At 44.4% G+C, this 13,367-nt stretch overlaps 1 protein-coding gene across 1 annotated transcript in view; it reads right to left on the bottom strand.

Moving 5' to 3' along the window:
• The window catches only part of LOC311126365 (uncharacterized protein), a gene marked incomplete at both ends in the record, with an annotated part of 36,935 nt that extends 25,238 nt beyond the window's left edge, over nucleotides 1–11,697 (bottom strand). The window contains 3 exons of the mRNA XM_084200373.1: nucleotides 11,053–11,253; nucleotides 11,381–11,451; nucleotides 11,636–11,697. Coding sequence (XP_084056499.1) covers nucleotides 11,053–11,253; nucleotides 11,381–11,451; nucleotides 11,636–11,697 — 334 coding nt within the window. The remainder of the gene's footprint in view (nucleotides 1–11,052; nucleotides 11,254–11,380; nucleotides 11,452–11,635) is intronic.
• Between the last annotated feature and the right edge of the window lie 1,670 nt (nucleotides 11,698–13,367).

Raw genomic sequence — 13,367 nt, 5'->3', positions numbered from 1 at the left:
CCCTACCCTGGACGACGCTGGGCCAATTGTGCGTCGCCCATGAGTCTCCCGGTCGCGGCCGGCTGCGACAGAGCCTGGATTCATAGAAAGTGTTACAAATGTTCTCCTGTCATCTTATAGGAGATCCATTCATGGATTTAGTTATGGCTTGAGAATGTGACTGGTCTACGGAGTTCTCCTTTATGTCTGTCTTTGTATGTGACAACAACTTTTCTGTATTATGTGTATTTCCACAATCAATAATCATAAACGGTACTTCACTATGAATACTTTTGACTATGTGGTTTGAAGTACTTTACCGTTATCTTGCACATACATGAAGACTACTATAGACAGAAATCAATGCAGTAATGTTTTATTAAATAAAGGCTCTGATTAAAATATAATATTAATAAAATCAGGCATTTGGCTAATTCTTCTTCCCAGAAGCTCCTCTGAATGGTTTGGAGATGGCTCTGGAGAGAGCGTGTAACACCCTGACTATGAGTGGGCGTTTACGGGACTGGGACTCCTGGGGAGCAGGGGCCGGTGTGGTTGTCAGGTCCTCCTTGGGAGGGGAAGTGGATGGAACCTCTGGAACCTCACACTCAGCATCTGTCATAAGAACATTTCATAATCAGAAAATGAATGTGTGTGTTTGTGTCTGTCCGTCTGCCTGCCTGTCCGTCTGCCTGCCTGCCTGCCTGCCTGCCTGCCTGCCTGCCTGTCTGTCTGTCTGTCTGCCTGCCCGTCCGTCTGCCTGTATCTGTTGTCACTGTTTTAACAAGCTTGTCATAGGGTGATACATCAATATGACATTATCGATGCTTATCACTTACCCTGAGAAATATGAGTCTCTCTGAGACGTTTGGTAGGCAGTGCATCCTGTTTAGGGTGGCTCTTCGGTTCCCCTTTTGTCTTGAACAGCTGTTGACAAAACACATCAGGACAACTGAGCCTGTGTAAAATACAGAGTGTGCATCCCAAAAGGCACCCTATTCGCTACATAAGGCACTACTTTTGAAAAGGGCCCATAGAGCGCTGGTAAAAAGTAGTGCACTATATAGGGAATAGGGTGCCATTTGGGACATAGCCATTGACTCTCTCCCATGTGTATTAGGATTGAATTACAGCGTCCTCACTCAACCTCCTAAAGACAATGACAACAGTATTGTTCTAATGCTGAGAGACAATAGGGGTGTAGTGAATCTGTAGGGTAAATTTCAGCCCTGCCTTACAGAGGTAATCTCAAAACACAGAGCACCCTACCTTAATCATGATCTTTGGAAACTTATGCATTTTCGGTAGGAAACGCCACTTCCTGTTACGCAGACGCGTAATGGACTGCGTTGTAGCCCTGATTGTCCCTGATCCCTGGGTTAGCGTCGTTTCACAGCAAATATTCCAGACACCTAGAGGTCAGAGGTCAAGAGTTCACTAATCATTATACCAACATCAAGACAGACAGATAAGCAAGCAGAGACACTTTCCCAAAGGAGACGTGGCCAAGCTTTCACACTGCAGATTTTAACACTAGTATGTATTCAAACACGACCAACAACATACTCTAGACTACAATGAAATGTGAAAGGTCATGGCACCACAACATACTCTCCAGACTACAGTGAAATGTGAAAGGTCATGGCACCACAACATACTCTCCAGACTACAATGAAATGTGAAAGGTCATGGCACCACAACATACTCTCCAGACTACAGTGAAATGTGAAAGGTCATGGCACCACAACACACACAACAGTAAGAGAGGTGTGAGACGTACTTTCCGTCTGTGTCGGAGGCAGCAGCGTAGTGGAGCGGGGTGCAACCCCTTTTATCCAGATCGTTCACACTGGCCCCAGACCCCACCAAGGCAAACAGACACTGGTAGTTACAATTGGCTGCCGCATAATGCAGAGGACTCCTAGAAGAACGCACAGAAACCATTCAACATCAACAACAGAAACAGCTTATTGGAGCTGTAAAACATTTACATTTTACATTTAGCAGACACTCTTATCCAGTGCGACTTACAGGAGCAATTAGGGTTAAGTGCCTTTCTGCAGGGCACATAGATTTTTCACCTAGTCGGCTAGGGGATTCGAACCAGCAACCTTTCGGTTACTGACCCAACGCTCTTAACCGCTAGGCTACCTGCCGCCCAATCTTCCCCATAATAATTCCTATATGCCCCTATACTATATTCCCCATTATCATAAAGATCACATATGAAAGTTATTTGATGCCACAGACAGACCTTCCGAAGCTGTCCTTTCTGTTGAAGTCTGCCCCTGTGTTGAGCAGCAGATTCAGACAGTCCAGGTTCCTGGTAACAAGATATCAAGTTCAGAAAGGCTCTCGTACATCTGAGCTATCAGGTGGATGGTAACAAGATATCAAGTTCAGAAAGGCTCTCGTACATCTGAGCTATCAGGTGGATGGTAACAAGATATCAAGTTCAGAAAGGCTATCGTACATCTGAGCTATCAGGTGGATGGTAACAAGATATCAAGTTCAGAAAGGCTCTCGTACATCTGAGCTATCAGGTGGATGGTAACAAGATATCAAGTTCAGAAAGGCTCTCGTACATCTGAGCTATCAGGTGGATGGTAACAAGATATCAAGTTCAGAAAGGCTCTCGTACATCTGAGCTATCAGGTGGATGGTAACAAGATATCTAGTTCAGAAAGGCTCTCGTACATCTGAGCTATCAGGTGGATGGTAACAAGATATCAAGTTCAGAAAGGCTCTCGTTCATCTGAGCTATCAGGTGGACGGTAACAAGATATCAAGTTCAGAAAGGCTCTCGTTCATCTGAGCTATCAGGTGGATGGTAAAAAGATATCAAGTTCAGAAAGGCTCTCGTACATCTGAGCTATCAGGTGGATGGTAACAAGATATCAAGCTCAGAAAGGCTCTCGTACATCTGAGCTATCAGGTGGATGGTAACAAGATATCAAGTCTAGAAAGGCTCTCGTACATCTGAGCTATCAGGTGGATGGTAACAAGATATCAAGTTCAGAAAGGCTATCGTACATCTGAGCTATCAGGTGCATGGTAACAAGATATCAAGTTCAGAAAGGCTCTCGTACATCTGAGCTATCAGGTGGATGGTAACAAGATATCAAGTTCAGAAAGGCTCTCGTACATCTGAGCTATCAGGTGGATGGTAACAAGATATCAAGTTCAGAAAGGCTCTCGTTCATCTGAGCTATCAGGTGGACGGTAACAAGATATCAAGTTCAGAAAGGCTCTCGTTCATCTGAGCTATCAGGTGGATGGTAAAAAGATATCAAGTTCAGAAAGGCTCTCGTACATCTGAGCTATCAGGTGGATGGTAACAAGATATCAAGTTCAGAAAGGCTCTCGTTCATCTGAGCTATCAGGTGGATGGTAACAATGAGAACCTGAAAGAAAAGAGAAACCCGTACACTGCTCTTGCTAGTATCACTGTTTTTATAATGCTACTAAAAGCAATAATAAAAAGTGATACTAGCAAGAGCAGTTTGCAGGCTTCTCTTTCAAGAAGATATAAAGACAATTTAGACCAGAGCTCAAGTCAATACCACCATGGCATGGAACCACATTATACAGAAATGATACCGCACTAATGATCTATACGATTTTTTAAATAACTCTAAACAATACTGCTAAACCATGTGAAATGTAAGAGTGTGAATATGTGTTTGTTCTTTCTGGTGGCTTTCCAGTTCATGAACTAAATATTCCTTGGTGTAAAGCCTGGACCAGTCCACTCACCCTCCAGCTGCTGCAGCATGTAAACAGGTCCTTCCAAAGTCGTCAGGGGTGTCTATATCAAAGCCTGATGAGAGGAGCTTCCGACAGCAGTCAGAGAACCCACTGAGAGCAGCCAGGTGGAGGGGGAACATCCCATGGACGCCTCGCCTGCAACACATTTTTACATTTTAGACTTTAAGCAGACACTCTTATCCAGAGCGACTTACAGTTCATTCAGCTAAGATTGGAAACAGCACCACATCACAGTCCTCATTAAACCCCACAGCAGATCAACACATCAGCATGCTGCAATGCCCTGTCTATCAACCCCCCACACACCACAATGTGTTGAGCATAGTCTCCAAGCGGCTATTCGGTCAATGACAGAATTGCAGATGCATGTTGCATTATTGCTGGAAACTGTGTGTGTTCTCACTTGGCTGTGTCAGCTCCGTTCGTGATGAGTGTATTGATGAGTAACTCGTGGCCGTAGCGAGCAGAGATGTGCAGGGGTGTGTTTCCATTCTTATCTTCACAGTCGATCTCAGCACCTACAGAACACACACACACACACACACACGTCAACCACTTGACCCAAGAGGCATCATGAAGCATTATGTTCAACCACATTGCAAGTAACATTGCTCTGTGCCAGTGAATCATGGTTTGAAGACTAAAGACAATGCTGAAGAGCCTACTGGTTCATATATATTCAGTTGAGAGCATTCACAGCGACTCACCATTCTGGATGATGGCTTGAGATCTGGAGAAGCGTCCGTGGATGGCCGTCATGTGGAGGGGGGTCTTTCCATCTTTACTCTGCAGATAGAAAGACAAAGATGGTTCACACGGCAGTCTGTGCTGCTGACCACAGGCAAAATCAAACACGTATTGGAGGAGCGCTTGATTGCATTTAGTTTGCATTGTTAGGCCTATTCCATTGGTATTTGAATGTAGACCAGGGCCAAATACTAAGCCATGTGCTGCGTCAGTGTGTGCGTCCCAAATGGCACCCTATTCTCTTCATAGTGAACTACTTTTTGAACCAAAGTAGTGTACTTATAAAGGGAACAGGGTGCCATTTGGGACACAGGCAGTGCCACCACGGCTCCTTGCTCTATGGGCCCCTGGTCAAAAGTAGTGCACTACATAGGGAATAGGGTGTTATTTAGTTCAGACACAGTGTTGGTCATCCGGTCTCCTCACCTTGATGTTGACGAGGGCCCCGTTGCCCACCAGCAGCTCCAAGCAGAGCGCCCCATGGCGCAAGGCGGCCGTGAAGTGGAGTGGGGCGAAACCCTTCTCGTTCACCTGGTTCACGTTGGCGCCGCACTCGATCAGCTCATTCACCACCACGTCCTGCCCGTTGTAGCATGCCACGTGGAGGGGGGTGTTACCGTAACCATTGGGCTCATTTATCTGGAGGGAGCAAGGGAGGGAAAAGAGTGGAGAGAGAGAGGGGGGGGGGGGAACAAAACAATACATTCCTGATCAGGTCACTTGGTTCTGAAAACCCCCTGGCCCAAAACACTGGCTCCAACCTCCATCTCTTCATTACTTGAAAGGAAATCATTCGCCAACCCACTAGAGCTCTGTATTTTCATTGAGTTGTAATTGAACAGTGACTACACATTTGAATGCGTGTTGACTCACATCCACTCCAAGGTCCAGGAGGTACTTGACCACACTGATCATTCCACTGGAGGCTGCAGAGTGGAGAGGGGTGTAGGCCTTCTTGTCTTTACAGGACACCTCTGATCCATGAGAGGCCAGAAGTTTCACCACCTCAATGTGCCCTATGGTAGAGAGAGAGGGGGAGGGATAAATAGAGAGAGAGAGAGAGAGAGAGAGAGAGAGAGAGAGAGAGAGAGAGAGAGAGAGAGAGAGAGAGAGAGAGAGAGAGAGAGAGAGAGAGAAGGGGAGGGAGATAGTAAGGGGGTTAAGAGAGAAACAGAGATACAAACACAGAGAGATAGGCAGAGAGAGGGAGAGATAGATTAGTTTACAGTGGTACACAGCACCATAAGCAACACCTACATCATGTTAGTACAACTGAAAACATCTAATCAACCTACTAAGTACATGATTCTGACATAATAACACACTAGACGTGGCTCATACAGCTGAGCTGTGAGACTAACACACAGTCCATTCATTCATTCATTCATTGGTATAAAGGACATTAGTCAGAATGTAAATGATGTGGTAAACTCATCACCCATGTAAGCAGCCCAGTGGATTGCTCGGCGATCCTTCTTGTCAAAGGCATTAATGTTGGCTCCTCTGGAGAGAAGCAGCCTCACCATCTAACAGGGAGAGGAGAGCGAAACAAAACACAGGTTGAGGAAAACTAAACAGCAAAATCCGCTAAATCTGGCTTCAAAGCCTCCCCTTTAAAAAATATATTTTGTATTCACAATGAATGAAAGATAACATGTAAAGACATGGTACATTTCTCCCCTTTTAGTCCCCCTTTGACCTCCCCCTCTCCCCAGAATGCCTCCAAACACATTTAAAAAGAAAGGGAAAGTAATTGACTTACATGTCAGAAAACAAAACAAAAGTATACAACAACGTTACTTCAAGCAAAAATGTAATAGCCTAACAATTTCAGGTGATTAAGTGATTTTATAGGCCTATATAGCAGTAATCTCAAGGTGGGGCCAAGAGTACAAATTTGGAGGAAGTGTTTGGAGCTGTTCAAAATAGGATATCATCGGGTCCCAGGAGGAATAAAATGAGTTGGTTGACCCTCGAATGGTAACTTCATTTTTTCTCATTTTAGGAACAGCTTCAGATCTTCGAGCCAAAGAGAGGCTAAGGGAGGATTGATAGATTTCCAATCCAATAAAATCCTTCTGCGGGCTAACAGGGAGGCAAAGGCAATGGCATCTAGCTGTCTATTGGTCAGAGAAGGATTGTTGTTTGGTACTCCAAAAATAGCAATTTCTGCACTAGGCTGCAACTTTATATCAAATGCTTCAGAAAGGGTTTTAAATAGTGGACAAATAATCTGCCAGACGGGGACAGGACCAGAACATGTGGGTCAAGTCCACCAAGGAGCTTTTACACCTGTCACATGTACCATCAATATTTGGGTAGAATTTGGACAATCTGGCCTTACTGAAATGGATACGGTAAAGTACCTTAAACCGTATAAGGCTGAGCCGGGCACAAGAGGAGCTTCCATTTACCCTCAGTAAGGCATTTCACACTCAGATCGGATTTTATTCAAAGCCTCCTCTGAACAAACTCAAGCATACAACTAGGGCTGTGATGGTCATGGAACTTCAGGTGTCGGTGATTGGCGTGTCTTATGTACGTGGTCATCGACAAAACTGACAGCTGACAGGGGGGCGGGACGGACATTAGCAAAGGAAAACATTAGCGCGTTTAGGCCAGTCTTGCTCTCAATTTTGGGGAAGCTAATTTTCTCCATGAAAAATATCAAGTATTCCATGCATGCATCACATTTGCAAACATATTTTTGTTTTGTTTTTTGTTTTCACCTTTATTTAACCAGGTAAGCCAGTTGAGAACAAGTTCTCATTTACAACTGCGACCTGGCCAAGATAAAGCAAAGCAGTGCGATAAAAACAACACAGAGTTACATATGGGGTAAAAAAACATAAAGTCAAAAATACAACAGAAAATATATATACAGTGTGTGCAAATGTAGCAAGTTATGGAGGTAAGGCAATAAATAGGCTATAGTGCAAAATAATTACAATAGTATTAACACTGGAATGCTAGATGTGCAAGAGATTATGTGCAAATAGAGATACCGGGGTGCAAAAGAGCAAAATAAATAACAATATAGGGATGAGGTAGTTGGGTGGCCTAATTTCAGATGGGCTGTGTACAGGTGCAGTGATCGGTAAGGTGCTCTGACAACTGATGCTTAAAGTTAGTGAGGGAGATAAGAGTCTCCAGCTTCAGAGATTTTTGCAATTCGTTCCAGTCATTGGCAGCAGAGAACTGGAAGGAATGGCGGCCAAAGGAGGTGTTGGCTTTGGGAATGACCAGTGAGATATACCTGCTGGAGCGCAGACTACGGGTGGGTGCTGCTATGGTGACCAATGAGCTAAGATAAGGCAGGGATTTGCCTAGCAGTGATTTATAGATGGCCTGGAGCCAGTGGGTTTGACGACGAACATGTAGTGAGGACCAGCCAACAAGAGCGTACAGGTCACAGTGGTGGGTAGTGTATGGGGCTTTGGAGACAAAACGGATGGCACTGTGATAGACTACATCCAGTTTGCTGAGTAGAGTGTTGGAGGCTATTTTGTAAATGACATCGCCGAAGTCAAGGATCGGTAGGATAGTCCGTTTTACGAGGGCATGTTTGGCAGCATGAGTGAAGGAGGCTTTGTTGCGAAATAGGAAGCCGATTCTAGATTTAACTTTGGATTGGAGATTCTTTATGTGAGTCTGGAAGGAGAGTTTACAGTCTAACCAGACACCTAGGTATTTGTAGTTGTCCACATACTCTAGGTCAGACCCGTCGAGAGTGGTGATTCTAGTCGGGTGGGCGGCTGCCAGCAGCGTTCGATTGAAAAGCATACATTTAGTTTTACTAGTGTTTAAGAGCAGTTGGAGGCTACTGAAGGAGTGTTGTATGGCATTGAAGCTCGTTTGGAGGTTTGTTAACACAGTGTCCAATGAAGGGCCAGATGTATACAAAATGGTGTCGTCTGCGTAGAGGTGGATCTGAGAGTCACCAGCAGCAAGAGCGACATCATTGATATACAAGGAGAAAAGTGTCGGCCCAAGAATTGAACCCTGTGGCACCCCCATAGAGACTGCCATAGGTCCAGACAACAGGCCCTCCGATTTGACACACTGAACTCTATCTGAGAAGTAGTTGGTGAACCAGGCGAGGCAGTCATTTGAGAAACCAAGGCTATTTAGTCTGCCAATAAGAATGCGGTGGTTGACAGAGTCGAAAGCCTTGGCCAGGTCGATGAAGACGGCTGCACAGTACTGTCTATTATCAATCGCGGTTATAATATCGTTTAGGACCTTGAGCGTGGCTGAAGTGCACCCATGACCAGCTCGGAACTTATGTAAAATAGCTGACTATTCCTAATGTGATTAGTAAATTGGATAGTCATAATTTAGGCTAATAATATAACTCAATCACAGGCTGTTCAATGCAGCGGGTGGTGGAGTAGGTTTCTTTTCACTGGAAAAATGTGGCCTTTTATTATTTTAAAATCACGCAATTCTACTACACTTTATATGACTAGAGAGATTAGCAGAATATTTTTCAACACGACTTTCAAGTGGCACTGACCCAGTGATAAAGACAGTGAATATGCACACTCACCAGGGATATAGCCGATGCCAATGATACTGTTCCCTCAATTAAGTTGAGGATTTTGATCATTAAAAAGACATTAGTATTTTCATCTTCTTCTCTTTGAAGCAATAAGCCAATTGCTTTCCAAACTGTTTTCCCTCCATTGTATTTTGAAAAATTGCGATATGCCTGGTTGAGCCTCTCTTTCACTGACATTCACAACTCAACAGTCATCTATTTGGAAGCCTATTCGCCGCACCCGCTGCCTTCCGACAGGCTACGCGATTTAAAACAATCCAGAAGAAGCTAATGATCATGCTTTCTGGTATAGTATACACACGTAACATGTAGGATTCCCAGAATATGTTCTATATTCTCATTATTAACTCATTATAATCAGTGGTTTAATTAGAGTATGATTGGCTAAATAAAACAATGGGCCTATGGTAATGCAACATTAAGTGATTCAAGGAAACTAGCCTATTTTGTTTGTTTATTTGCTCGGGCATCTGAATTACAATTATTCATGAACAATCATTTTGCATAGCTTATTCTTTTAATATTGAATAGCCTATAAATGGTTATTACAGCTTAGTTATTAAAACTTAATTTCTCACAAGAATGAGGTTGTGAATTGGGAGGTTCAGCTCGGTCTGGGCCTTACTAGGTCCCCCTGTTAAATCGCCAGCTCTGCTAAAAAGTGCCCACCAGAGTTCTACATAGGCCTAGAACACGGCCTGTGCTCTAGCTTCACATTGATGGTGACAGCGAGATGGAGATTGTGGCCAAAGCAATTTAGCCAAGGCCAGTTCAGTTGCCTCACTTCAGCCACAATGTTGGCCCTGTTGTCTGTGGCGATACAGGACATTAGATTTTCATCAAGGGCCCAGTCAAGGAATTCCGAACGCAGGGCTTCGGAGAGTTTGTCGGCTGTGTGGTATTCCGGAATGTAGGTTGTTTCCAAACAGTTGGATTTCAGTGTCCAGTCTTTCGTCAGATAGTGCACTGTTAGGTTCATGTAAGGAGTCATATTTACACTTGACCACATGTCCGTATTCAGTGCAAAAATAAACAAATCTACGTCCTTTAGCTCTGTCTGAACCTCCCCCTTCACCTTGTTGAACAAGGTAGGGACCGCTGTTTGAGACAAATACTTTCTCCCCGGTAACTCGTATAGTCTGTCAAATTTCCAGAGCATTTATTTGAAGGCGGGTTTCTCCACCGTTCGTAAAGGCACCATTCCTATGACTAAATAACGAGTTCCAGTGTCTGGCAGTGCTCGCCACTTATCGGTGTCCCGTTTGTGGTGCTGGAATTCTTAGTAGGTAGCCTATGGGTTTGGCGCATATTCTGCAAACAGGCTGGCCAAGTCATCTGGTTCTCCATCGTCATTAGGTGTGAAACTGAAATGTGCCCAAACAGGTTGTTATGGGGTTTTTTTTGCAATGAGAGCCATCTTTTTCACCTCACTCCTCTGATCTACTGTAACAATGAAAAAGGTCAGAGGTGAAGGTCAGAGGTCAGAGGCTACCCACCCACCCCCAGCCTGTAGGCTATAGATCTAGAGGTACTATAGTTACCCCCGGTCCCCACTTTTCACCTTACCCCCCCTCTTCAATTAACCTGAATTGACCTTCAAAGATTCTCTCCTATTCGCACATAGAGCAGATTTGGTGATTGCGGTGCATCAAAAGATAGTCCATCTATTAAACTGTCTATATCTCCTCCAACTAAGTCAGCAAAACAATACCATATAATCAAGAGTTAACACTCCCGCTATGGATAAAGTATATCTACATTAAAATAAAAGGTGATAAAACATTTTATGGAGAGAAAATCATACTTGGTTTTGACGGTTATTTTATTTTCATGGCGTTCTTCATCCAAAACCGTCAATGTCACGGTTATCCAATTACCGTCACAGCCCTACATTCAACCAATATAAGTAATCGGATGCACAGTAAGCTCAACGTGGGGATAGGACAGGTATAAAGTGTAGACTACAGTGTGTAATCATGTCCATGCTAATTGCTAACCTCCTGGTGTCCACTGAAGGCTGCATGGTGCAGCGCCGTGCGCCCGGCCCGGTCTGACACGTTCACGTTGCTGAGGAGAGGGACCAGGGCCTCGGCACAGCGGACTGCCTTATTGGCCGCAGCGATGTGGAGCGGCGTTTGCCAGTTCTTGTCCCTGGCGTTCACGTCAGTAGAGTGTTTCAATAACACCTGGACAGCCTCCTACAGGAACACAGTTCAAATCATGTTCAACTTTGTTTAAAGTGCATTTAAAAATCACAACACACTTAACAGTCAAACACATATGCACAGGAGTGTGTGTGAGGGCTGACAGTATCAGTACACGTACCTCACTGCAGGAAGCCACGGCCCGGTGCAGAGGAGTGAGCCACTTGTTGTCTTTGGCATTTACTCTGGCTCCTGGGACACAGACAGAAAAACAGGTGACAGACTGACAGGGGGACAGACCGACAGGGGACAGACCGACAGGGGACAGACCGACAGGGGGACAGACCGACAGGGGACACATTCAGTGCCTAACAACACACTATACAATACAAGTAAAATGATATACAACATAATTCTGACAAAATAAATGACATACCTGTACACGAAGAGACAACACACAATAGCTTAGCCCTTGGTGCAGCCACAGCTCTCGGGCACCTGCGTGAGCACATAGAAAATCACTGTCTAATCAGAGACTTCAACACATTAGTTCCCACAATGAGTTAATCAACCTGCCCATCAACAATAAGCACTGGGACTACATAACAGAAGCCATAAAGTTGAATTTTTAAGTCACATGCCCACTGGGCTAGTTTGTTCCCACCACAACCCACCAGGATGATGTCTGAAGGAGCTAGAAAGTTCCCCTCTACCACTCCTGCCTCCCTCAACCGAGGTACAATATCTGCGCGCAGAGTAGTAGCCATGGACCCACTATCTAACATCCCCTTCAGCTCAACTTTATCCTGTACTAGCACAGTGGTGTAAAACAAACTGTCATTCTGAGTAATTCTCATTGTGTTCTGAAAAATGACTGTGTTGTTCTTGGGTACTGACTCACAAAAGTAAGAATAAACAGATTGGATATCATCATCAGTGGAGGAAAAATAAGAATGCCCCACATTGCCCTCCTCAGAACGGAGGCTTTCTAGTTTTCCTGAGACCTGCCAGTCTGTCCACATCCAGGGTTCTGTCGCTGCCCAGCCTCACTACAGTCAAAGCTCATGTGGCCCGGAGAAAAGCACTTGACGCACAGCTGGTGCATCTGACAGTGAGCTTTGGTCCAGTGATTAGTGCTTCCACAGTCAGAGCACTCATGCTGACGTTTGTGGAACTGTTTACGGGGCCCTCTACATTTAACATGTTTAAGTCATTTAGCAGACGCTCTTATCCAGAGCGACTTACAGTTAGTGCATACGTTACTTTTTTTTTTTTCATACCCCCCGTGGGAATCGAACCTACAACCCTGGCGTTTATTGGGGATTTATTATTCTCCTAAATTGATGGGATGACTAACTTAGAAAGAATGCATTCTTGACTGGGCTAATGTAGGTTGTGACACCTGGCAGGCTGTGATTGATGTGAAGAGCTGTTTTAGGGGGTAAAATGAGATAAGGATTGTTTCTCCAAATGCTAGACTATGCTGGTTCTTTGTGATCTGTGAACCTTCCTTGGACGTAGGAATGAGGTCTAAGGGAGCTGGCTCTTCTCACTATGACAGGTTGTTATGATAAACTTGTGCCTGGCTGAAGTGTGCAACAAATGGCGCCGAGGAGATGGGACCAACACCTGAACCAACGGATTGGCTGAGTAAAGTTAAAACCACACTCATTCCTTTACTCTAATTGGCCAGCAGAGAAGTGGGAAACTTTCTCTGTCAGAGTATTTGAGTATTGGATCTGAAACAATGTTTTAGTTCTCTGAAGTGCCCTGCGAGGTATTTCAAAGAGTCCGTATATACGAAACATCATATTTACCATTGAAGTTTTTTGCATTAATTAAAATAACTAGTATATCTTAGAAGTCGTGTTGACCTCTTTTGTTCCTAATACCAGATTTGAATTGACGCGACTTTGACAATTGGTGACCCCGACGTGATCTGGTAGAAGGGACTTCGCTGGATACTGTCCGGCCCATTTGGTCACCTCTTTCATCGAACCGTGTGTTTCACAAACTGCCCGGGCTTCTAAAAAGGTAAGCAGATACCTATTGTTAAATAACTAAAGATCTGCACATTGGCTTTATCCAAATTAATTTTGTGAAACACCTGTCTGATGTAAGTGAACTCAATTATGAAACTATTATGAGTAGATAAGCACAATATTGTG

This window comes from Coregonus lavaretus (assembly GCF_964263955.1).
Source record: "Coregonus lavaretus genome assembly, contig: HAP1_SCAFFOLD_3352, whole genome shotgun sequence".
In the NCBI taxonomy this organism is placed as follows: Eukaryota; Metazoa; Chordata; class Actinopteri; order Salmoniformes; family Salmonidae; genus Coregonus; species Coregonus lavaretus.
The sequence above is the reverse complement of the archived record's forward strand: the minus strand, read 5'-3'. Positions and strand labels throughout refer to the sequence as shown.